The sequence below is a fragment of the Mustela putorius genome, unplaced genomic scaffold (assembly GCF_011764305.1).
Source record: "Mustela putorius furo isolate JIRA1106 unplaced genomic scaffold, ASM1176430v1.1 tig00000196_pilon_pilon_pilon, whole genome shotgun sequence".
Classification (NCBI taxonomy): Eukaryota; Metazoa; Chordata; class Mammalia; order Carnivora; family Mustelidae; genus Mustela; species Mustela putorius.
Window position 1 is genome coordinate 9,735,990 of NW_025421310.1, and position 25,616 is coordinate 9,761,605.

The following is a 25,616-nucleotide window of genomic DNA, read 5'->3' on the forward strand; positions in this document are numbered from 1 at the left end:
ACAGAGCTCCACACTGGCTCTGGGGCTCCACCTCCCTCTCTGCTCCCCTTCCATCTCTGTGATTTCTTCCTCTCCTCCTCCTCCTCCTTCTTCTTCTTTTTAAAGATTTTATTTATTTATTTGACAGACAGAGATCACAAGTAGGCAGAGAGGCAGGCAGAGAGAGGGGAGGACGCAGGCTCCCCGCTGAGCAGAGAGCTTGATGTGGGGCTCCATCCCAGTGGGACTTGATCCCAGAACCCTGGGATCATGACCTGAGCCAAAGGCAGAGGTTTTAACCCACTGAGCTGCCCAGGTACCCCTCTGTGATTTCTTCTTTTCCTTGTCTCTGTGTGTCTCAGTCTTTAAGTCTTCTACCCTTTCCCTCCATCTCTCTTATCTCTGGGCTCCCTCTTTCCTGGCGGGCATTCTGCTTTTCTCAGTCATTAGGTAGGCATTTCCTTGTTTATTTTCCTCTCTCTTGGTGGTAATCACCTCTCTCCAATACTATCTCTGAGACTCTGAGGCTACCCAGGGACAAGGCATCCTCTCTCCCCACCTGAGAAGGCATTTTGGAACCGGAGACCTGGGGAATCCCCACGCAGTCTAGCTCCAAAAAGGGTGTTTGCGGCTCTAGAAGAAGCCTGTATTCCCGGGGCCCCTCCCAGAGCAGGAATCTGGGGCCCAGGTTGGGTGCCAGTCCCACCCACGGTATAATTAGGGAGAGGGAAAGGAGGGAGTGAATCCCTCGGGGGGAGGGTGGGGAAATTTCCGGGCTCTTTGAGGTTAAAAGGGAAGGCCAGGCCAGGGGTCCCAGGCCACAGGATTTCAGCAGCCCACTGGGCAGGGCAGAGCCACTTCTGGGTCTCCTCCTTTATTCCCAGCATCGACTCCCAGGTGAGGTGGGCTGGGTCTCCTCCTTTCTTCCCAGCATCGACTCCCAGGTGAGGTGGGATGCACCTCACCTTAGTAGGGGAGTGTTATGAGAGTATGGGTGGGGACCTTCGGGTCGCGGGCAGCCCTGGTTGAGCCTCAGTTTCCCTATCTATGGCATGCGCCTCTGAACCTCGTACCCCCGTCCACCTGTGAAGGAGGGCGGACCCCAAAGGCTGCTGGGCAGACAGTCCGGGAAAGCTCGACCTCGCTCCCCCTTCGGGCGTAGGGAGGTCAGGAGGACGCCACAAGAGGCGTCATTAGGGTAATTGTGCCTGTATTGGGTGTTCCGGGCCCCAATCGCCTGTCTGTCGGTCCGCCCCTGAGGTTGTGGGCCGAAGTTTTCAGCGGGTCCGCGAGGGCTGGCTTGGCCCAGGTCGGGCAGATGGGCGAGGTGGGGTGGGTGTGGGGGTGTCTCTGACGAGGCATCTGTTTTAATTCGTCCTACCCCCCCCCCACCCCCAGTCTCAGTCCTGGCCATGGGACTCCCGCACCGCCACCTGTGCACCGCCTCTAGCGCCCGGGCCCTGTCGAGGCTGCTGTTGCCGCTGCTCGTGACGCAACTGTGGGGTGAGGCGGGGAACAGGGCTTGGCGGGAGGTCCCCGGGAGAGTGCGCTCTCATCACCAGCCCTCGCGCACTGCGCCTCCTCTGGGGACCCCAGCGCCCACCAGCGGATCCAGAGGAGGCTCGGGCCTAATTCCGCCCTGCCCCTCTCCGAGCTCCTCGCCAGGGGATCCCGACCCCAGCCCTCAGCCTGGATCCCGACTCCTTTCTCCCCGCGGCTTACTTTCCCGGCCCCTTACTAACCCCGGCCCCTCTCTCAGTCCCATTCTGTCCCCACCCCTTCTTATTCCTCCCGTTTCTCCCCAGTCTTGCCCGACTGCTCTGCCCTCGCCCCTCTCTCCACCTGCTGCGCACCTCCCGCCCCTGCTCCGCAAGCTCCGTCGCGTTCTGTCGTCGCCCCCTGGTGGCCCCGTCGCGTTCCATTCCCGCTCTGCTCCGGGCGCTGCCCTCTGTCCCTTTCCCTGTCCCTCTCCCTCCAGACCCACCCAGTTCGCTCTCCTAACCCTAGTCCGCTCTGAAGGGGAAGGTCCTCTTTCCCCTTTCCCGCTGTTCTTCTCCTGCCACTTCCATTCGGCCCCTGCAGGACCCCCAATTTGCACGCCCCCAGCTTCCCTGGTTTTGGCTGCGGGCCCCCCAGCTCCGGCCCTAAACCCAGCCCTTGTCCTGCCTGCTCTGATCTCCACCCATTTTCTTTCTCCAGCCGCGGAGGCGGTGCTGCTCCCCAGAAACGACACTGGCGTGGACCTTGTGGCCTCCCGCGCTCCTTGCGCACGCGGTTCGCAGCCTTGGCAGGTCTCCCTCTTCAGTGGTCTCTCGTTCCACTGCGCGGGCGTCCTGGTGGACAAGAGTTGGGTGCTCACAGCCGCGCACTGCCGGAACAACAAGTAAGGGGAGATCCTCGGGGCAGCTACGGAAGGGCTGTGGAGGCAGGTCCCTGGGAGGGGGCGGGAAGGGCTGGGGCACTTGAGTCCCTGTGCGAGTCAGTGCTGGAGGACTTCCCGTAGGAGGAGAGGTGGGGTTGTGCTGTGGCCGCCAGGGGGCGGTGTGGTCCTTCTGAGCGCTTCTGGGCCTTCGGCCACCCCTGTCTTCCTGAAAACTCCTTGGGTTCTGTTGAAGTGTAGATAGTTGTACGCCACAGACAGAAGTCAGGATCTGGTGTGGTTAGTAATTTCTAACTAAGGAAATTGTTCACCTCATGAGCTGCCACTGAGGGAAGAAGGAAGAGAGGCTTACCCCAGCACTCAATTCTTGCAGCGTTCAGAGACCCAAATGCCTAATCATTCTTCTCTGTTTCCCGAGAACTCAAGCCTCCAGCTCCACCCCCACCCCCCTCCTCCCTCAGACCCAGAGTCCTCACCCTCAAACCCCTCCTCCCTCAGACCCCAGAGTCTAGACTCCTACCCTGCTACTAGTACCCTCCTTCCCAGGGACTCAGAGTCTGGTCCCAATTCCTAACAAGGCTTTGTCCCTATATATCTCTTCCCTCCCTAGTCCTCTATGGGCTCGCGTTGGGGACGACCACCTGCTCCTCCTCCAGGGCGAGCAGCTCCGCCGGACCACTCGCCATGTCATCCACCCCAAGTACCACCAGGGCTCAGGCCCCATCCTGCCAAGGCGGACAGATGAGCATGACCTCATGCTGCTGAAGCTGGCCAGGCCCGCTGTGCTGGGACCTCGCATCCAGACCCTGCGCCTGCCCTACCGCTGTGCTCAGCCCGGAGACGAGTGCCAGGTCGCTGGCTGGGGTACCACGGCTACCCGAAGAGGCAAGAGCGGGGTTCCCTGAGGCCTGTATCCCGGGGAATACCCTGAAGGCCAGTACGATGGGTCTGAGGGAGGAGGGGGTTGGGGGCGTGAACTCCTGGGTCCTGGAGGATTAAGGGCTGGCCGCTGGTTTACCTACTGTTTCCTCCCATCAGTGAAGTACAACAAGGGCCTGAGTTGCTCCAGGGTCACTGTCCTGAGCCCTAAAGAGTGCGAGGTCTTCTACCCTGGTGTCGTCACCAACAACATGATGTGTGCAGGACTGGACCAGGGTCAGGACCCCTGCCAGGTAGGGACTGGCTGGGGCGGGTCTCTGACACATGGGAGCTAGGATAGGGAAGTTATGAGAAATCAGAAGGCCCCATCGCTGTCCCCAACCCCAGCACAGAGTCATCCCCGTGTCCAACACTATCCCTTCCCACCCCAACTTCATTCCCGTCTCTGACTCTATCTGCTCTGCTCACCTGTTTGTGCCTGGCCCTACCTACTTCCCACCCCATCCTCAACTGCATTTCCACCTTCTGGCTATTCCTAAACCCCGACCCCATCCCTACCTCTCCATCTGTCTTCATCCCCTCACTTGTCACAAGCTGTAATCCCAGCGGCATCACACTTCCATTCTCATCCCCCATCCGATAGCCACAGCCACCAGTCCAGCCCCATTCCAACCCAGCTCATACTTAATTCCAACCCCACCCCAAGCTCATCTTTACCCAAACATAACTCCAACCCTGCTCAAACCCCTTCCTTCCCTATCACTATCCCAGACCCCCAAGTAACAGCCCTTGGATCCCTGTATTTAATGGATCTCTCCCCCCACCCCCCAGAGTGACTCCGGTGGCCCTCTGGTCTGTGACAAGACCCTGCAGGGCATCCTTTCATGGGGCGTTTACCCCTGCGGCTCAGCTCAGCATCCAGCTGTCTACACCCAGATCTGCAAATACAGCTCCTGGATAGAGAAAACCATACGCTCCAACTGACCCAGAGGCCCTGCCACTCCACCAGCTGCCGTCTTGCTCCTTCCTTCACAGTTGTGGGGGCTGAATTCTCCCCCTGTTCTGTTCGAACCTCTGCTGCCCAACACCTGCTAACATCTCTCCTCATCTCCCCCTGCCTACTGCTGCTCTTTCTGCACTTTGAAGCCAAAGTGTCAATAGAGGTGGTCAAGTTTAATTCAAGAAAAGCAAGGAAGCTGGTGGTCACCCAGCATCTGAGAGAAGTCGTCACTCACTCAGCCTTCCTCCCTCTGCTACTCCCTGCCGTGTGACCTTGGGCAAGCAGAGTAACCTGTCTGGGCCTCTGTTTCTTTGTCTGGAAGATGGGGACAATGGAGTGCCTGCCTCAGAGGCATTGTGAAGAGACGATCATACACACGATCATATAGCACGAGTGCATAGATTGCTATGGTAACTGTCAGTAAAGCATTAACATAGGGGGTGGCGAGCCCTGACTGAATATTCCCTGTTGTCATGATCTGTGAGCAGGTCCTGGTGAGGATGAACGTATGTAACTTCGTGTCCTGGGGAGAGAAGCACAGGAGTAGCACCCCCAGCCTAAGCCCCCGAGCCCCATCCTCTGCATCCCCATCCCTCAGGGCTGATGGAAAATCACACTCCCCACCCTCCCCTCAAGGTCCATGAAGCACCCCTTAACCACTTCCTTCCTCCCTCCCACTGTTACCCACGTCTGGTCCACCCAGCACCAGTTCCTCCTGTCCCAGCAGGAGCTGGGCCACTTCTGAGTCATCTGGTCCCTTCTCTGCCTTCCTGGGGCCACTAGAACCCAAGGGACCTCACCACAGATCCACCTCAGCCTCCAAGACCAGAGGAACCCTCCCTGCCTTAGTTGCTAAGTTCAAGGAAAAAAGTCCTCTGAGATTTAGGAGAATGGAGATCCCTCTCCATTCTCTCACCAACCACAAGCCCCAGTCCCAGCTCCACCATATCCCAAGTCTCCTCTGATCCAACACTCACAACCCCCAGTCCACTGCCATCCCCACCCTATCCCAAATTGGCTTGGAAATTTCGCCCTGGAAATATGGAAGGAGAAGGGTTCTTTACCTTTCTTGGAAAGTGTCGCCATGTAAATATTCCTACGCTGGGGTGTATTCTACACAGAATCCAGGCAGAGCTAACCGATGTTTGGGTACCTCCATTTAGCCTGGACTCTGGAGATGTAACATCAGCTGAACATATGCACAACAGAGATGTTCCACTTCCGAGCACCTGTTATACGGCAGGCAGGATGCTGGGCACTGAGAACATAGTGGTGACCACCACCACGAGGTCTTTGCCCCTACAGAGCCCATGGAAGACTGGGACATAGTCTCCAGCTCCCATCCTCTGCCCCCATTAGCACACCCAGGAAACGCCAATCAGACATATCAGCTAAGTTTGTCATGCAACACTCGAAGAGGTGGGAACTTGATTCGTTTTTAAAGGCACATCACCCGTCCTTTTAGTCATCATACTACAAGTGTTTACTGAGCTGTGTCCTACTCTAGGTCCTGGAGATGAATCAACTGGAGTTCTACCCTCAAGGAGCTGCTAGTCAGGTCAGGGAGACAGGCAAGACCTCCATTCTTGTCATTCAGGTTTCTATGCAAATGTCACCTCCTCAGGCCTTCCAGGATTGCCATGGCTAAAGGGGTCCCCTGTGTCACCAGGAAAACAGTCCACTGCTGGGCTTATTTCTTTTGCAGCACTTGTTAGAGCTGGAATGACCTCATTTGTTTGTTTACTGGATAATGGCCTGTCACCTGTCTCTCCCGACTCAGTCCATGAAAGCAGGGACTCTGATTTATTCACTAGTGATTTTTCTTTTTTAAAAAAAATTATTTAAATTATTTACTTGTCAGAGAGAGAGAGAGACAGCACAAGCAGGGGGAGCGGCAGATAGAGGAAGAAGCAGGCTCTGCCAAGCAAGGACCCGGACATGGGGCTCAATCCCAGGACCCTGAGATCACAACCCGAGCTGAAGGAAGAAGCTTAACTGACAGAGCCACCCAGGTGCCGCACTAGTGATTGTTCTTTAAATACCTGGTACAGAGCCTGGCACACAGAAGCCACTCAATGCATCAATGGATTAACAACACAAATTGATCAGTGCTGTACCAGGAGGAGGCATGGGGTGCCCTAAGGAGAGGCCATGGACTCTTTCTGAAGGACTCAGGGAAGGCTTCTCAGATCAGGAGACATTTGCATGGGGTTTAAAAGGATAAGTAGGAGTGTACTGGGTAGAGAAGGAAATGTATTTCTGTCACTTTGTGACTTTGAGAAAATTACTGGAATGTTCTCTTGATCTCAGTTTTCCCCTCTGTGGAGTAGGGTTGAAGAGTGAGAATTAAATGAGATAGTATATATGAAACCTGCCAGGCATAGAGTATGGTCAATAAATGTAGCTATCGGGGCACCTGGGTGGCTCAATGGGTTAAGCCTCTGCCTTCCGCCCAGGTCATGATCTCAGGGTCCTGGGATCAAGCCCTGCATCGGGATCTCTGCTCAGCAGGGAGCCTGCTTCCCCTCTCTCTCTGCCTGCCTCTCTGCCTACTTGTGATCTTTCTTTCTGTCAATTAAATAAACAAAATTTTTTTTAAAGATTTTATTCATCCATTTGACAGACAGAGATCACAAGTAGGCAGAGAGGCAGGCAGAGAGAGAGGAGGAAGCAGGCTCCCTGCTGAGCAGAGAGCCCAACGAGGGGCTCTATCCCAGGACCCTGAGATCACGACCCAAGCCAAAGGCAGAGACTTAACCCACTGAGCCACCCACTCAACTCAGGTCTTGCTCTCAGAGTCCTGAGTTTGAGCCTGGCATTGATATGGAGCCTACTTTAAAAAATAAATAATTTTTTAAAGAAAGGTAGCTATGGAGATGTCATCAGAAGCAGTTAGTATGACACATAGTGTCTCTTCAGTTTCAGTCTCTACTCTTTCATCCCTGTCCGGAGAGAGAACAAGACGCTGTATAACCACGAGTGATATATATTGTAATTGAGGCAGTGCAGGGCTCTAGAGGAGAGGGATAGACCTAACACATGTGTTGAATTCTGGCTATGTGCTGGACGCTGTTGTAAGTACTTCATGTGGGTTATTTAACTCAATCACCGCCCCCCCACCCCAGCCTGGATTACTATTACTTCTTTTTTTTTTTTTTTTTTTATTTATTTGACAGAGAGAGATCACAAGCAGGCAGAGAGGCAGAGAGAAGGAAGCGGGCTCCCCGCTGAGCACAGAGCCTGATGCGGGACTCTATCCCAGGACCCTGAGATCATGACCTGAGCCGAAGGCAGAGGCTTAACCCACTGAGCCACCCAGGCGCCCCTATTACTTCTTAATATATAGGTCAACTGAGAGAGGTCCAGTGACTTGCCCAAAGTCACACACTTCATAATTGCCAGCACTGAGATCTGGACCCACGTGGTCCAGTTTCAGAGTCCATGCTCTAAACCAAGTGACACATTCCAGGGGAGCCCAGACCCAGAGTGATAATCAGGTTTACATCAATAGAAAGTGGAGGATCCTGTGAGTGTCCAGGGCAGTAAAAGATGCATTCTTCCTCAAGAAATCAGAGGACACCTCCTGGAGGAGGGCGCATTTAGGTTGAATCTTGAAGGACGAGTAGGAGTGTACCAGGAAAAGAATATGGAGAAAGACATTCACTCATTTAATTAACATCTCCTGAGGCTTCCTGAGAGCTCAGCTCCAAATGGGTGATCTGGGGACATAGAGTTGAATCATATCTAGGCTTGGCCCTGCAGGGCTGCCTACCTGATGAGGAGGAGGGATGGGGAGAGAGGCAGGGGGGATGGACTGATGGAGAGGACCGTGGAGGCGAGGAGATGAAAAAACAGGGCAATATTCTCAGAACTTGGCCCAGATCTCGTGGTGTTAAGAAAAAAGGAAAGTGCTTAGTTCCACGCAGGCTGAGCAGTGGGTCTTGGGTGATACGGATATGAAGAAAGGCGTAGGGTGGTTCATGAGAAGAGTGAGTCAATCCGGTTTGAACCATATTTCCTCAACCTTCTAGGAGAGGCCTTTGTCCTTGCAGGAAGGGGCCCAAATGCCCAGAACAGGGAGGGCTCTGTAGGGGGTGCACACGTGCGTGGTTTCTTGTGGTCTCTGGCTTGCTCAGTCTGTGTCTCTCCCTCTTTCTCCTTCCCTCACCCTGAATCCTTCTGTACCTCTGTCCTTTTCTCTTTTCTTAATTTGCTCTCTTTCCTCTCTTTCCCTGTCTTGCCCAATCAGGCCTGCCTTCCTACTGAGTCTCTGTTCTTTCTCCCAATCCTCACCTGCTTTTGTGGGGGTGGGGGTGGGGGTGGGTCCTCCTACGTATCCCCAGGCACAGATCCTAGCTCACCACAGCTTCATTCAAGATAAATCTGCTTCCGTTTCAGGACCCAGCCTTAGGGATCACCTTTCTCTCCCTTTTCTTTCCTTCCTTCTTTTTTTTTTTTTTTTTTTAAGATTTCATTCATTTATTTGGCGGACAGAGATCACAAGTAGGCAGAGAGGTAGGCAGAGAGAGAGGGGGAAGCAAGCTCCCTGTTGAGCAGAGAGCCCGACGAGGACCCTGAGATCATGACCTGAGCCAAAGACAGAGGCTTAACCCACTGAGCCACCCAGGCACCCTCTCTCCCTCTTCCTCCTCCAGACCCCAGAATATCCTGCATCCAGGTCCTGCATCCTGACGTCATGGGAATGAGGTTTCCCCTCTCTGGAGATCTCAGGAAGACTCCACATCCCAGGACTCCTCCCTCATTCAGCTCATCCCTGGCCCAGCAGGCCACCAGCTCATCCAACTGGTGGGGAGGGTTCCCCTGCATTGCCTCCATTTCCAAGGCCCCCAGTCAAGGCCCCAGGGCTTCCCCCTCCCCCTGGGACGTTTCCCAACCCAGATTAATCACTGGGGCGGCCCCAGAGAGGAGGAAGGAGATGGCATGGCTTACCTTCAAGAAGCACGGCCAGCAGCCTGAACACATGCTCAAGACCCAGGCGCCCCAAGGTGATGAGGCTGGGATTCGTCTGTGCTCTGTTTTCTCTCCTGGCAGGTGAGGCTCCAGCCATCCATCCTGCTGCCTCTCCACGATCCCTGTGCCCCCGCCAGCCAGCTTGCCCTTGACCCGCCAGACTTCAGGTCCTTCCTGGTGGGCATCTAGCAGGTCTCCCCCAGCCCTCCTACCATGCTTTTCATTGACCCCTTTGCCTCCACCCCACCCCAGGGCATGGCTGGGCAGACACCCGAGCCATCGGGGCTGAGGAATGCCGCCCCAACTCGCAGCCCTGGCAGGCCGGGCTCTTCTACCTCACCCACCTCTTCTGCGGGGCTTCCCTCATCAGTGACCGCTGGCTGCTCACAGCTGCCCACTGCCACAAGCCGTGAGTGACCTGGGCACCACTGGGGTGAGGGAGAGGGACAGTGCTGAAGGTAAGGGAGGGGTGGGGGGGGCAAGGGGCCTTCAGTAGAGGAGGGAGGGAGCTGTGGTTGGGAAGGATTTGGCCTTCATTTCTGTTCCCAAAAGTTCAACTCTTAGAATTAGAGTTGACCCTCCAAATTCCAGAGTCCCAAATAATCTGATTATTAGAATCTAAAATTCAAAATTCTTAGAAACCTAGGCTCAGACCCAGAAAAATCCAGAGTCACAAACTCCTAAAATCTCAGATCTGTGAGATTTGACATCAGTTTCAGTGAATTCTAGAATTGAGACTCAAACTGGTAGAATCTTAGGAGTCTAGAGCAGGGCAGCTCCGTGGGTATATATCTCCAGCCACATAGTTAAGTTTAAATTTTCTTTTTTTTTTCTAAGATTTTATTTATTTATTTGAGGGAGCAGAGTAATGGGGAGAGAGAGAGTGTGTGTGTGTGCAAGAGTGGGGGAAGGGCAGAGGTAGAAGCAGACACCTAACCCAAGCAGAGAACCCTGGGCAATCCCAGGACCCTGGGATCATGACCTGAGCCAAAGGCAGACGCTTAACCCAGTGAGCCACCCAGACGCCCCAAGTTTAAATTTTCTAATAGACATACTACAATAGTTTAAAAAAAGAATTAACATTAATTTTAATAATAGATTTAATTTGACATGCTCAAACCATTATTTTACTTTATTTTAATTTTTTCAAATTTTAATTCAATTAGCCAACATATAGTACATCATTCGTTTTTGATGTAATGTTCAGTGATTCATTGGTTGCGTATAACACCCAGTGCTCATCAGCTCATGTGCCCTCCTCAATGCCCATCACCCAGTTACCCCATCCCCCAACTCCCTCCCTCGTTTCCATAACCCTCAGTCTGTTTCCCAGAGTCAAGAGTCTGTCATGGTCAAACCATTATTTTAGTATGCAATCCATTTTTAAATACTTATTAATGATATAGATCAGTCTTTTTGTTTAATACTACACTTCTGAAATCAGATGTGCATTTTACACATATTGCATGTCTCAATGTCAAATGCTCAATAGTTGTATGGGAGAGCACAATCCTAGAATCTTGAGCTCAGTATCCTAGCTAGGTCCGTTGAATATAGAAGCTCATGGTCCTAGAATTTTTGATTCACAGTATCCTAGAATACTGTCACTTGCAGAATTCTAGAATCTTGAATCAATAGAATTCTAGAAGTTTATATGCATAAATGTCTTGAATCTGGTGAATTAAACAAATCTTAGAATCTTAAATCTTAGAAAGCTATCATTTCAGATTCTTAAAATCCCTAAAATTTACATTGAGAGAATTCTAGAGTCTCAAACTATTTGAACCTAGATTCTTAAATTTCCAAAATCATAGAATTACAGAATTTTAGGGATAGTTGGGTGCCTCAGCTGATTGAGCATCTGCCTTTGGCTCAGGTCATGATTCTGGGGTCCCGGGATAGAGTCCCGTGTCAGGGTCCTTGCTAGGCAGGGAGCCTGCTTCTCCCTCTGCCTGTCACTCTCCCTCTCTCTCTCTCTGACAAATAAATGAGTAAATAAAATCTTTAATAAAAATTTTTTAAAAAGAACTATAGAATTCTAGATTGATGAAATACATTTTATAGTCTCAGATTACTAGAATTCCAGGCTCTTTAGGTCCTTGATTTCATTCAGATAATTTTAAAACTCTAGGCTTTTGACCTAGAGAAATCTAGAATGTTAGAATGTTGGATTTATACCTGCCTCCTTAGTGCAGTAGGCAGCGCATCAGTCTCATAGAATATTGGATTCATAACATTCTAGGACGTAGAATTCTAGAATCGTGGATTCCTAGGGTGTTAGAATCTTAGAATCTACCTGATGCAGAAATCCTGAATTTCTATATTACCTCTGGAAAGGGGTAGCCCATCTTGCTGTGATGTTTTTCCCTCCAGGAATGAAGCCCAGAATGCTGTGTGGGAATTTCCCATCATGCATTGCTCCATGACAGGACCTCTTTCAGCTCAGGTCTGTACAGAAGGCTAGAATACTCAGATTTCAGCTCCAAAGACTAAGGAGAGAAGCAGAGATATAGAGGTAGAAAAGATTCGGGCTTGAGAACAAGTTGGGGAAGACTGTTTTCCAGATATGGAGCCCAGGCAATGAGGAGACAGAGATAGAAATAATGTCTCATACTCTTCAAGTCCCGAATTCTTAGTCGTAAGTTGGGTTTCTAATGTCAGAGGTCAGAAGCTAAGGAATGGACATGCACATCCCCAGAGAGCCCCCAGCTGTCCAGGGCAGAGACCCAGAGCAGAACAAGTGGACTGAGAGCTTGAGTCGGAAGACATGCATTGAGGGTGAGGGATATGGCTGACAAGAAAAGCCTGAGGCCATGGATGACCCCAAACTTGGGGATTTTCCATTTCTCATCCCCCTCCATGCACACACAAACATGGACACACACACAGAGCCACTCCCCACAGAAGCCACCAGACCTGTAGGGGTGGGGGGGTGGGGCTGTTCTTGTGTGGTAGGTGGAGCCCCCATGTGCTTGCATCGTTCCAGGGGACCCAGGTCACCATCAAGGCTCCAGGTGGAGCAGGAAGGAAGGTGGTTTACTTAGTATGGGACTAGGAAGAGGTGTGAGCCTTTAGGGGAAAGCTACAAAGGTAGAGGCACACAAAGTGTTGGAGTGAGAAGCTGAAGCCCAGAGAGGGTGTGTGCCTTGCTTAAAATCACACAGCACTCTGGGTCATACAGAAATGACAGGGCCCCAGAGAGAACATGTGGCTTGTGGAGCACCTATCATCCTGGTGGACACCCAGCTTGACCTCTGAGGCCTGTCCCAACAGGTATCTGTGGGTCCGCCTTGGGGAGCACCACCTCTGGCAATGGGAGGGTCCAGAGCAACTGTTCCGGGCCACGGACTTCTTTCCCCACCCTGGGTTCAACAAGGACCTCAGGGCTCACGACCACAGTGATGACATCATGCTGATCCGTCTGCCCAGGAAGGCACACCTGGGACCTGCTGTGCAACCCCTCAACCTCAGCCAGACCTGCGTCTCCCCAGGCACCCAGTGCCTCATCTCAGGCTGGGGGGCTGTGTCCAGTCCTAAGGGTACAACCTTGCCCAGAACTCAATCCCTTGTGGCTCATGCTGAGGGTCTGAATCCCCCCTATTTCTCTGTCTCTGTCTTTTCATTAGATAGATAGATAGATAGATAGATAGATAGATAGATAGATAGATAAGGAAAAAATCCAAGATGCTGTAAGTTACAAGATGCATTATTTACAACCACTAAGAATAGGGGATACAGTTCCTGTGAATCCTTGTATGACACCTTTTGCTGGAAGACACGCCCTCATTTCAGAGATGTTTAAATATGAAAATATAGACTTCATAGAATTGAAATGAGGCCTGAGTCTCTCAGAGTCACAAATCAGCCACTCATTAGCCACACTGAGCCTCCCACATCAGTCCTGGCTTTCAAAATGCCTTGAAAAAATAGTTTGAGCTTGAGAGATTTTACATAAAAGCCAAATTTCTGCAGTTACTGAGAAAATCCAAAGAGCTGACAATGCAGGACCCACATTCCCCAAACACCGACCATCAGGCAGAATCAGTGGTGGTTGCCGCCTCCAGACCAGATGTGGGTTTTCTGGGCCGCTACAGTGCCCCCTACTGGCTGCTGTGTCTGTCTGGTCCCCTTCACCCACTTTTTTTTTTTTTTTTAAGATTTTATTTATTTATTTGACAGACTGAGAGATGGAGTGAGCTCAAGCATGGGGAGCAGCAGGCAGAGGCAAAGGGAGAAGCAGGCTCCCCGCAGAGCAGGGAGCCCGATGTGGGACTCCATCCTAGGACCCCGGGATCATGACCTGAGTCTAAGGGAGCATTTAACTGACTGAGCCACCTAGGTTCCCCCTCTCCACCCATTTCTATTTGCCGGTCAAGCCCACCTGAATCTGTGCCCCTGGATTATACACATGGGTCTATGCCTATCTATGTCCATATATATTTTCTACATGTTGCTTCTCCCTATCTGTTTCTCTTATCTCTTAAGTCTTTATCTTTATCTCTGTCAATGACCATGAATGTCTCCTGTCTTTCTCACTGCCTTCTCCCTTGGCATCTCGGGGCCTATTTCTTTCTCTTTTCTCTTTCTTCATGTTTCCTCTGAGAATCTCTTTCCCCTTAAGAGGTCTATCTGCTGCCATGGTCTCTATTTCTCTCTGTACGTCATGTATGTATCTCTTCTTGGCTCTTGGCTCTCTGCATCTGTTTCCCTGTTTCTCTCTTTGGCTCTCCCCATCTCCTCAACCATCTGTTTCTCTTTCACAGTATGATTCTCTCTGTCGCTGTGTCTTGTTTCTATCTTTGAGAGTCTTTTGCTGTGACTCTGTGGGTCCGAGGGTCTGGGTGGAGGGACTCTGAGTGTGATGGTCACAACTGTTGATACTATGGGTGGATCTCTTTTGCTAACAGTGCAGTACCCATTGACGCTACAGTGTGCCAACATCAGCATCCTGGATCACAACCTCTGCCGTTGGGCATATCCGGGCCACATCTCGGACAGTATGCTCTGTGCCGGCCTCTGGGAGGGGGGCCGGGGTTCCTGCCAGGTGAGAGCTACTCTTGGAAGGAGCAGAATGGATATCCTGCCGGATTCCTGGGTCCTAGGGAATTAGGGAGTTGGGGTCCCCTAGAATTCATGGATGAAAGCACGGAGGGACCCAGGACACCTGGGTTCTGGGAGAGGATGGGACTGGGGCCAGGATTCCTGGAGGCCCAGACTCCAGAATCTAAAGGAGAGGACTGGGAATACAGACTTTAAGTTCTTGGGGGAACAGAGGGGACTAGGATCCCAGAGTGCTAAGTGCAGGGGTGAGGTGAGGGCTATGAGCTCATACTCCTGGGTATGAGGGAGGAGGGACTAGCCCTAGATGTCTAGAGGCCAAGGTGTCAGGAGAGGAGGACACGGGGCCTCCTGAGAGGAAGTGGCCAGTGTAATATGAACACCTGCTTAACAGTTTCTTTCCTCTTCTGCCGCTCACAGGGTGACTCTGGGGGCCCCCTGGTTTGCGACGGGACCCTGGCGGGTGTGGTATCTGGGGGTGCCGAGCCCTGCTCCAGACCCTGGCGCCCCGCGGTGTACACCAGCGTGTGCCACTACGTGGACTGGATCCGCAAAACCATGGAGGACAACTGAGCCCTCATGCCTTGGGCGACCAAGAGAGGAGGGTGGGCTCAGGGTAGCGGGAAACAACCGGACTCCAGCCGCAGAAGTCTCAGCGGCCCCGAGACGCCTCGGATCTTGAGGCTCCGCGCCCTCAGGGCCCACCCCGTCGGAAAGCAGCGGGGAGACACTTCCGGCCCTGTAGCCCCGCCTCTGTGATGTCACCGGAGCGGGCAACAACCCGGCGGAGCAGCTTCACCTGTGGCTCCGCGCCAGGAGCACCTCCAGCAGACTGCTCCTCCCCTCGGAACTTTGCCCAATGAGACTTCCCCTCTGGGCCCCATCTCTTGTAACCCCGCCTCCTCCGTGGGAGAGCCCGCCCCCCTGACGTCAGGGGCGCTGTAGCGTCGGGTACAAGGCTCCGAGGCTTGGTCGGGCTCCGCCCCTTGTGCCCGCGCCCCTGGGCGTTTGAATCCTGGCGGGGACCCGACTGAGAGAAATTGAGGGAGGGTCTCAATTCATCCAGAGTCAATGGATGATTTTACAATAAACGCGCGGAGCCGCGCCTTCCGTCTGCCTATGTTGTGGGATGAAGGAAGAACGGGTGGGCGGCGGTGGTAGACAGGGAACCGCCACCGTACAGCAAATCCCCCTTTACCCCTTGTAGGTCCTGCCTAAAGTCTGTCTCCATCAGCTTCTATTGCAGCAAGGCCGCTGGGTTCTGCTTGGGCTGGTCCCGTCGCCCCCAGGGGAAGGGGAAACCAGGTCACGGTGCCTCCCAAACCTGCCTTCCCAGATCCCGAACCTCTCAGGGGGCAGCGGGCGGGGCCCGATCCTCCCTCAGAAGACTCACCTTGTTTCCACTTCCAGTTAGTGGCAGCAATCCCCTACTCCCACAAAAACCCAGGCTCCAAGTCACTCCTAAAAAGACTTAAGAATTTAGTCCCTAGCCTCCTTCTTCCTCAGACCAAAAATTCAGGCCTATTCTCTCTCCACCCCAGACGCAAATGTTCAGGTCCCAACCCCATCCACCGTCGGACTCAGGAGCCCAGAACCCCATTCCTTCCCGTCCCAGGTCCAGAAGTCCAGACTTAACCTCCCTTCCCTCAATTCAGGGCTCTGGGCCCCCAGTTTCTCTTCCCCCAGCCCCCTCCTCCAGACCCAGAGTGCAGGTCCCCAGCCCCCCTCCTCTCTCAGCCCCAGGATTCCGGGTTCCAGCTCCCTACTCCCTCAGACCCAGGAGTTCAGACCCCCCAACCCCTACCTCCCCTGGACCCTGAATTCAGGTCCCCAGGCCCCTCTTCCCTTGGATCCAGCTGTCCGGGTCCCTGGCCCTTTCTGTTTCAGGCCCAGAAGTCACAGCACTGATGTCCTTCTTTCCCAAGCCTGAGGAGTTCCAGATCCTAGCCACCACTCCCCACCTCAGTGTTTCCTTTTCAGCCCCTCAGCCCCTCCTCACTCTTACACAGGGTTCCAGTGCCCTGATGCTCTGTCGGCTCCAGAGCGGGAGGAGGCGGAGCAGGAGGCGGGGATTCCCAGTTAAAAGCCTCCAGAACCTAGTACCAGGCAGACAGAGCTGAAGTATTGGGGCCTCTTCCTTTGGGTCTGAATCAGTCGGTGACCCCGCCCCCTGGATTCTGCAAGGTGAGATGCCAAAGTTCCTAGACACAGGCATCAGGCCCCGGGACCCCTGCTCCTCCAGGGCTCAGGACCCCCAATCTCAGACCCCTTCCTTCCTCAAGGTTTAGGAATCTAGCCCCTGGCCCCCTCCTCCCCAAGGCTTAGGAATCTTAACTCCAAGTTCCTTCTTCCTTCAGATCCAGGGGTCTGGGACTCTTTACTCTCCCATTCCTGGGAATATAGGAATCCATCCCCCACCACCTTTCCTCAGATTCAGAAACCTGGGGTCTGTCCCTTTTCCCTCAGACCTAAGAAGCTGGGTCCTCAGTCCCCTCCACCTGCAGGACACAGAAGAACGGCTCCAGATGCTCTGCTCCCTTACTTCAAGTTTCTCCTAGGATTTAGGGCTCCTCCCTCCTCATTTCTCAGCCCTGACTTCTCCCTCTGCCAGATCCCACCATGGGACATCCCTCACCTGCTGCGGTCTGGACCTGGATGTTCCTGCTCTTGCTGTTGGAAGCCTGGGCAGGTGAGGGGGCCTGGCGGGAGCCTGTAGGAATGCCGTGGTAGGTGCTGGTGATGGCATGCGGGGAGATGTGAAACATGCTATCATATGTGGGAACTCCTTTGGGCTTTCCTGGGTGGATGGAGGCATGCACACATGGCAGTGGGCAGGAGTGTGTCAGGTTATGCTGCATATTGCAGGAGCACACCAAGCTGGCAGGGCTGCTTGCTGAGGGGTGCAGATATGCACAGTATTCAGGGCGTGCAGACGCATGTGGGAACATGTGGAAGCGTGCTCGGGTGTGTGACTCGGTGTGACTCATGGGCATCAATGAGTGGACATGTGCCTCTGTGTGTGACAGCCTGTGCAACCTGGGGGCCTCACAGTCCCGGTGTGGACATGTGAGGAGGCAGGTGGAGAACTTGCTCAATGTCCTTTGGAACCCACAGTGGGTTTTCCTGGCCTCTGCCCTGTCCCAGGGGGGTGACGATCCAAACCCTCTCCCTCCTGCTGCAGGACACTTGAGGGCACAGGAATCCAAGGTGCTGGGCGGCCAGGAGTGTAAGCCCCATTCGCAGCCTTGGCAGACAGCCTTGTTCCAGGGTATCCGGCTGCTATGCGGGGGTGTCCTCATCGATGACAACTGGGTCCTTACAGCAGCCCACTGTAAAAAACAGTGAGTGGATGCCTGGGGCAGAGGTGGGCTGGGACCTGGGGATAGGGGGAGAGAAAAGAGCTGGAGACTGCGCCTCTGAATGCAGAGGGCCAAGGGAGGAGGGGACTGGGGTCCCAGACTCCTGCCTGGGTCCCAAATTACTCTCCACCATTACAGGAAGTACACAGTACGCCTGGGGGATCACAGCCTGAAGAATAAGGACAGATCAGAGCAAGAAATGGCTGTGGCTCAGTCCATCCAACACCCCTGCTACAACGGCAGCAATGAGGACCACAGCCATGATCTCATGCTCATCCGACTACGTGGTCGGGCATCATTGGGGCCCACAGTGAAGCCCATCAGCCTGACGGATCACTGCCCTGAAGTTGGCCAGAAGTGCACCATCTCAGGCTGGGGCACTGTCACCAGCCCCCGAGGTAGTAGGAGGGAGCAGAGGAGCTGGCCGGCCCAGTGGACCTCAAGCCATTGGCAAAGCTTTGCCTCCAGAAGGAGATAGAGAAGGGACAGTGATTGTGTGGTTGAGATGCACAAGTGGCCTGTGTTGGAAACCTGGAAGGCCAGAATATTAACAGGAGTGGTGGGAGAAAGGAAGCAAAATAGCAGATCGTTAAACCAGGTTCCCCCCAAAATGGATGCGTGAATGAGTGGGTAAAGGATGCATGCCTCCTTGGGATGCCTGCATGGCTCCATTGGTTCAGTGTCTGACTCTTGATCTCAGTTCAGGTCGATCTCAACAGCCTGACTTCAGGCCTCAACTTGGGCTCCACACCCAGCTTAAAAAAGAAAAAAAAAAAAAAGAATGCATGCCTCCTTCATGGTGGAGACTACCATGTTCTTTTTCTTTCTTTCTTTCTTTTTTTTAAAGATTTTATTTATTTATTTGATATAGAGAGAGAGATCACAAGTAGGCAGAGAGGCAGGCAGAGAGAGGGGGAAGCAGGGTCACTGCTGAGCAGAGAGCCCGATGTGGGGCTTGATCCCAGAACCCTGAGATCATGACCTGAGCCGAAGGCAGAGCCTTAACCCACTGAGCCACCCAGGCACCCCCTTTTTCTTTTTTCTTTTTTTTTAAAGATTTTATTTATTTGAGAGACAACAAGAGAGAGAGTATGAGATCAGGGGGGAGAAGCAGAGGAAGAGAGAGAAGGAGACTCCTCACTGAGCAGGGATTCCCAACTCAGGGCTCAGTTCCAGAACCCTGGGATCATGGCCTGAGCCGAAAGAAGATGCTTAACCAATTGAGCCACCCAAGCATCCCATGGAGAGAACCATGTTATGAAATCTTTCCTTGCACAGGATTTTCTATAATCTTCTTAACAGACTTAGGATATGTGGGCTCCTCAGTGGCCCAAGAAAACAAGCTCCTAAGCATCTTCTCCCTTTTGAACCTATGATTCCTGGTGCCAGAGACTCTCTTCCTTCACAACCAAAAATTCAGTCCCTTCCCCTCCCAAGACCCAGAGTCTAGGTCTCCAGCCCCCTCCTCACTCTGGACCCAAAGTCTTGACCTCCGTTGAGGTCCTCCTTTTGGGGCTTCGGAGTCCAGAAAACCCTCACCCTCCTTCACAGCGAGAACTGAGGCTCAGCTCAGAGAGGCATGTGATTCACCAGGAAATCCAGGATTTTCCAAGCAAAGACAGGATTCAGATCCCTAGCTGTCAGAACATACTTCTAAGGGGACAATGGAATGCTGTGGAAACCCAGCTGCTCATAAATCAGTCAGGTCAGTTCAAACCCTTTCCTCTGGGCAAGCCCCTTCCCATCTCTTGTCCCATTTGCCTCATCTGCAAAATGATAGATTTTTAAGGTTAGATCATAGATTTTATGTAATAGATAGATCATAGATTTTTAAGCTCCAAAAGGGCTCTTAAATCTATTTTCTTCGTTGTATGTTCCTAGTGCTCAGGATGGTTCCTGGTACATAGTAGGTGCTTTATAAATATTTTTTGAATGAATGCATGGATGAATGAATGATGGAGCAAATGAACATACCCCTCTTTCTAAAAAAAAAAAAATTCTCAATTTATTTGAGAAAGAGAGCAGGGGGAGGGGCAGCAAGAGAGGGAGAAAGAGAATCTCAAGCAGGATCCCACTCAGCTCAGAGCCCAATGTGGGGTTCGATCCTATGACCCTGAGGCCATGACCTGAGCCAAAACCAACAGTCAGATGCTTAACCAACTGAGCCACCCAGGTGTCTCTGCATCCCTCTTTCAAAAAGCTATTGTGAGTTCAGTCTTCTCACAATCAATGAGATTGTGAGTATACAGCTTCTGGAACATAGATAGAAGTTTTCCCCCCTCAAGTCTATTGCTCAAAGTTTAATAAGAAAGATTAATTCCATTTTCTTTCTTTTTTTAATTGAAGTATAGTTGCCACAACATTCTATTAGTTTTGTGTGTAAATATAATCATTGGACATTTGTAGACACTGCAAACTAATCACCACAATAAGTCTAGTTCCCATCTGTCACCATACAAAGTTGTAACAATATTATTGATTATATTCCCTGTGGTGTATCTTACGTGATTAATTCCACGTTTAGTCATCAATTCAACATTTATTTGTGAGCATCTGGTATGCCCCAGCTGCTTTACAGTTTGAAGTCTCTATCTTATGGAGTTGCATGCTAGGTGGGAAAATAAACAATAAACAAACATGTATAAAATGAATTATTAGGTAGAGTTAAGTGCTATAATGAAATATCATGGAGAGTAAGAGGATAGGCAGTGATGGAGGGATGGTGTCTTCATTAGAGTGGTCATGGAAGGCTTCTATGATGAGGTGAATTTGGAAGAAGGCTTTAGCTGAAATTGGGGACCTGGTGGTCTGGGTTTGGGAAGATTGGAGAGACAAGGTCAGAACTGTCGTAAGGGGGCACCTCCATGTCTCCCAATCACCTGATACTTAATTTGAAAATGACAGGACAAGAAATAGAAGGTAGGGTCCAACAGCCTTTCTTTAGATGTTGGAAAGAAAACAGCAGGGTCCATGGCTTTGTTTAATGTGGTGAGAAGTGATGTGTCCTGTGAAATGTGTCAGAAAACTCTCCTGGGCAGCCATGGATATACAGAAGGGAGATTATATCCAGACAGGGATTGAGGGGGAAATGGTTGCCCTCTCTGGGAACTTACAACCTCTACCCCCTCAGAGAATTTTCCTGACACCCTCAACTGCGCAGAAGTAGAAATCTTTCCCCAGAAGAAGTGTAAGGATGTCTACCCCGGGGAAGTCACAGATGCTATGATTTGTGCAGGCGACAGCAATGGGGCCGACTCATGCCAGGTGAGTGACTTCTGAAACCCCCTTCTTCCCTTGTCCCTCACCCCCACAGTAGAAGCTCAAGGTTTGGCAGCAGGGTGACCTCAAATAGTTAGTACCCAGAGAGGTTACTCCTATTTCTAGAGTGGGGAGCAAGTTCAGAGAAGGCCACACTCTCTCTGCAGGGTGTGCAGCACAGGATTCAGGAACGTTGAATTGTTGCTATCATTTTCCTGGGAACCCTTGCCTTCAGGATTGGGGGAAGAAAGGGGAGGAAATAAGGGGGTAAGATGAGTTATCCATGAGGGAAAGACTCTGAGGCTAGAGGGTATGCAAGCTCCCCTGCTTCCTTCCTCAGCCCTTTGTACAAATTCTACCACTGACTAGGTAGTCCGCCACTTTTCTTTAGGACCTGACTGGGTTCCCTAGCATGGCTGCCTTGATTGGTCCCTTGGGGAGCAATGTTCTCTTGCCAGCTGGCTAGGGAATGGGGCCATTGACTTTAATGGTCCCTCGAAGAGCTCCCCATACCCAAGATAACAAATCTTGGGATTTGCCATAGATATAACACTCTTGTTCATATTGACTGCAGTTTGGGTCCACAGGGCTCCCCCAGGTTTGCCCTCTGCCCCATGGAAGCCCCACCCCTTTGCTAATGATTGGTTTCTGAAGACAATGCTTTGGTGCTTTCTTCCCATTGACCAGGAATGAAGTCATTTCCATCAGTGTCCTTCCATGAAATCTAATCTTTCAGGATGGTTTCGGTTCCATAGAGACAATGATCTCTTCTCAAAAGACTCCTGCTTTTGTCCCTTGCGTGCACATGCGTGCATCCACAAGAATTCTGCTCCTTCCTTCCTCCTATGTTTCCTAACTGGATGCAAAGATCTTTTCACCATTGACTAGCAATGGAGATATCAGCTCAGTTCCTTCCATGTAATCATCACTATCTTCTTTCTGGATTGGATCTTTGAAACACCATTCTGTTCCCTCCTTGGTCAGGATGTTCCCCATTGCCCTAGGACATCCGGTCCATGTCCCTGTACATGAAGCCCCACCCCTCTCTCTCACAACTAGGCCCAGGGCACAATGCTCTCATCCCTATTGGCTAGAGGGAACCAATCATGCTACAGAACTAGTACTAACTGCTGGGTTCAACAAGGCATCTTAGGTAAAAGTATTCTACTCTCCCCATCCAGGGAGATTCCGGGGGTCCGCTGGTGTGTGGTGGTGTTCTCCAGGGCATCACATCCTGGGGATCAGACCCCTGTGGGCGGCCCGAGAGACCTGGTGTCTACACCAACATTTGCCGCTACTTGGACTGGATCAAGAAGACTATAGGCAGAAGGGGTTGATTCTAGGACAAACTTTGGACCCTCTTCAATAAAACACAACCCACTCTGGCTCCTTGCCTGTCTGTGCTTTGGCCCTGCGGGGAGGAATGGGAGGACGGGGGTCTGCGCCTTGCTGGGAGGTCTATATAGACCAGAGCCCCTATGGCCACTCTGGCTATCACCACTGCCTGCAGTGATCCCCTTTTTCTAGAAGGGCTTGGAGGAATGGGAGGTTAATTTCAGGGGAGAAGACACAAAAGGATTTCCAAGTGTCCAAATGGGCTGGCCTGCAAAAGACAGATTTGAAAGAACTTCTGTTTCATTTTTCTGAGCAGCCGAAGTGCATCTGAGTCTTGAGGGGGAGTTCCCCTCCCCCGTTATGAAATATGCAGAGTGTAGGGGGGCAGGAAATACATGAGCAGCCTAAATATACACCCGTGGAACCACCACCCAGATGAAGAAATGGAACATTGGCTGCCCGCAAAACTCTTAGCGACAGAAATCTTTCTCACAGCTCAGAGCTTTTCTGGTCTAGTGGAAGGAAATGAGTCACTGTCCAAACTGAAGTGTGGAGAAAAAAAGGTTTGGGAGCATTTTCAACAGAACAGAGGCTTGAAGTCTGGGGGAAGATGCGTTTGGAGGGGGCAGTTATTGTAAGGATATTAATGAATCACAACAGGATGGATCCTGGCTCCCCTCTATCTGTCTCTTTTCTTTCCACCTATGTTTCAATCCTTTCTTGCTACCAAACTTCTAACTCATTTATTTGACCCTTTGACGCCCTTCTCTCCTCCATGCTTCTGCATTTTCGAGGTGTTGGCTCCCTCTTGCACTATTCCAGTCTCTCTCCTTACTTCACCACCTCCTAACTTCACCTTCAACTACCACCAACTACGTCACTGTCCCAGGATTTCCCAGATTATATTGTCATGCAAGAGAACCCAATTGGTCCAGGTCAATGCTTCTCCTTCAGCCGACCACACAATAGGTTATTGAATGGCCAGTGGTTTGACTGCATTCTGGTCAGGTGACCAGTCCCATCCAATCAGTAGGTAGTTAGAGTCACCTGACAGGAGACCTCTCTCAGTCCTGGGCTGTGGGCGGTGGCAGTTCTCCACCAGCTGTGTGGGTATGCAAGAGGCGTCTCATGCGTCAGTCTCTGTCCTCAGTGAAAGTCCCTGAATACTAGAAATCCTAAGGAAGTCTTTCATGTCTGAAAGTAAACTCCTGGAACTTTGGAAGCATTTCTGGAGATATACTCAAGGGTCATCTCACTCTAAAGAATTGTTCTAGAATTTTTACTACAAACAATTTCAACATAGGTTAAATAGTATGGGAACCCTCCTATACCACCATCCAACTCAATCAAAACCAATCCTTTCACCTATACTACACACTTCCCTAATGTCAGAATATTTTGAAAAAGATGTTGACCATTCTATTGTTCCTAAATATTTTGTTTTATGTGTCTAAAACAGGGTATGTCAAATTAAAGCCAAGGGGCCAACTCCCAAGAGCTAAAAATAGATTTTACTACTTGATTTGATGATAGGGAGCATAAATCTTGAACTCTAATTAAGCAAGATGTTATCCCTCAAAAATAATTCCATTCTGTCATTAATAGACCTGTAGGACAAAAATTGGTAACAAACAATTATTACTGTATTTTAGGTTTCATCAATTAAAATTGGAAATTTATTTTCCAGTTTTTCTCTGTGTTGTAAGTACATAATATCCTCAATTTTATCTCATGGGCTGCAAAGCCTAAAGTATATGCTACTTGGCTCTTTATTTCCTGATTTTTAAATTTTTTTCAATTATTTTATTTTTAAGTAATCTTTACATCCAACATGGGGCTTGAACCCACAACTCTGAGATCAAGAGTTCCTTGCTCCACCTATTGAGCCAACCAGGCACCCGTGAATTATTTGATTTTTCTTTTTCTTTTTTTCTTTTTTAAAATTTCTTTTCAGTGTTCCAGAATTCATTGTTTATGCACCACACCCAGTGCTCCATGCAATATGTGCCCTCCTATTTGGCTCTTCTTTGAGAAAATTTTGCCAACTCCAGTTCTAAAATATAGGTTATTTTAAGACATAAACACCTTACATTATCAACACCTTACAGAGTTAGCAATAATTCCTTAATATCATTCAATATCCAGGTGATATTTAAATGTCCCCAATTGGGAAAAAAAAAAACAAAACAGAGAACACTTGAAGATTGAGTTATAGTATTAAGGATGGATGTGGCTGAGGTCAAGGTGGGGGAAGAGACTGGTCCAAAGTCAACCAGAAATTCAGGGATAGGATTGTTGTCTGTGGAATCTGGGAGGAAATCACAACACCGGGCATGGACAAAAGCTGGAAGAATCTACTTAGGGAACTTTTGGATAGCAATGTCAGAGCCCCAGTTAGAGCTGGCTTATATGCAAGAGGGGATGGCTGGCTTAGGTGCCTAGGAAGGTTATGGGGATGGTTCCTGATGTCAGGATATGACACAGGTACCAGAGTCTCAAGTACTTGAAATGGTGACTTAAGCCAATCAGCTCTCACACATGCTCTTGCTCTCTCTCTGCTGACACTTTCTGTCACTCTGCCTACTTCTCTCTGCCTCTGTTTTTCTTTTTGATGTGTGTGAGTTGTTTCTCATTTTGCTTGTTTCTTTCCCTCTTCTATGGATCTCATTCTAGCCTCTGTAAACAGACTTTTTCAGATGGAAGGAACATAGCAGCTACTGACACACCCAATTAAACAAACACAGCAGAAACAAAGATCTCCATTCTCCTGGCATCTTGATATTACTCCCAGAGAAGAACTGTGATTGGTTCAGTGTGAACTGAGCCCCGCCCCCTGCTTGGTTCAATCTTTGTTGTCAAGGAGGAAGCAATGCTTTTGTTGGCTTGGCCTGGGTCAGTCCCAATGGTTGGGTGTCCAGGTGGGAGGGACTGGAGAAGTATGATTGACATTTTCACCAGAACTACGCAAAATGAAAGAGCAGCTTCCCAGAAGTGGAGAGCTGTTCTTGAAAGAAGAGGGAAGGGAATCCAGGAAGTTAGAAACAATGGGCCTTCAGAACCCAAGGGGCAGAGTCAGGAGGTTCCAGGGTCAGAGTGTCCAGGATCCCTCAGGGCAAGGCACAGCTGGCAGGATAAGCAGATGCCAGGTCTCAGGTGTGATCATGAGGTGGAGGATGAGTCATCAGGCAATGGTTCAGGACACAGGTTTGAGGGCGAGGGAGTTATGAGGCTGGGTATCTGTGTGGGACTTCAGAACAGGTGCTGGTGCTAAACTCAAAGGGCACAGGACGGCTGGTGTTTGGCAGTCTCACCAATAAGGGGGTATGCATCATTAATAGGCCCAGAGGGTTCCAAATCCATTCTGAGCCATATGAGACTTCAAGGATGTGTGGCAGTG

General features: G+C 50.9%; 3 protein-coding genes across 4 annotated transcripts; all 3 read left to right on the plus strand.

Moving 5' to 3' along the window:
* The first annotated feature begins 808 nt into the window (after window positions 1-808).
* KLK10 (kallikrein related peptidase 10) lies at window positions 809-4,711 on the plus strand. Its single transcript, XM_004767161.2, has 6 exons — window positions 809-876; window positions 1,378-1,482; window positions 2,179-2,362; window positions 2,970-3,244; window positions 3,398-3,531; window positions 4,070-4,711. The coding sequence occupies exons 2-6, from the start codon at window positions 1,392-1,394 to the stop codon at window positions 4,220-4,222; spliced, it is 837 nt and encodes a 278-aa protein (XP_004767218.2). The 5' UTR covers window positions 809-876; window positions 1,378-1,391; the 3' UTR covers window positions 4,223-4,711.
* A 4,472-nt stretch (window positions 4,712-9,183) lies between these two features.
* KLK9 (kallikrein related peptidase 9) lies at window positions 9,184-15,375 on the plus strand. Its single transcript, XM_004767163.3, has 5 exons — window positions 9,184-9,290; window positions 9,462-9,618; window positions 12,483-12,748; window positions 14,117-14,253; window positions 14,688-15,375. Exons 1-5 carry the CDS (start codon window positions 9,248-9,250, stop codon window positions 14,838-14,840), a joined length of 756 nt encoding a protein of 251 aa, XP_004767220.1. The 5' UTR covers window positions 9,184-9,247; the 3' UTR covers window positions 14,841-15,375.
* Window positions 15,376-16,329: 954 nt separating this feature from the next.
* On the plus strand, window positions 16,330-22,269 carry KLK8 (kallikrein related peptidase 8). Of its 2 annotated transcripts, XM_004767165.3 has the most exons (6): window positions 16,334-16,451; window positions 16,879-16,956; window positions 17,449-17,608; window positions 17,765-18,024; window positions 20,757-20,890; window positions 22,066-22,269. In XM_004767165.3, exons 2-6 carry the CDS (start codon window positions 16,887-16,889, stop codon window positions 22,219-22,221), a joined length of 780 nt encoding a protein of 259 aa, XP_004767222.1. In that variant the 5' UTR covers window positions 16,334-16,451; window positions 16,879-16,886; the 3' UTR covers window positions 22,222-22,269. The 2 variants fall into 2 exon arrangements, with proteins under 2 accessions (XP_044933374.1, XP_004767222.1); XM_045077439.1 differs by lacking the exons at window positions 17,449-17,608; window positions 17,765-18,024 and having other exon boundaries at window positions 16,330-16,451.
* Window positions 22,270-25,616: the final 3,347 nt, after the last annotated feature.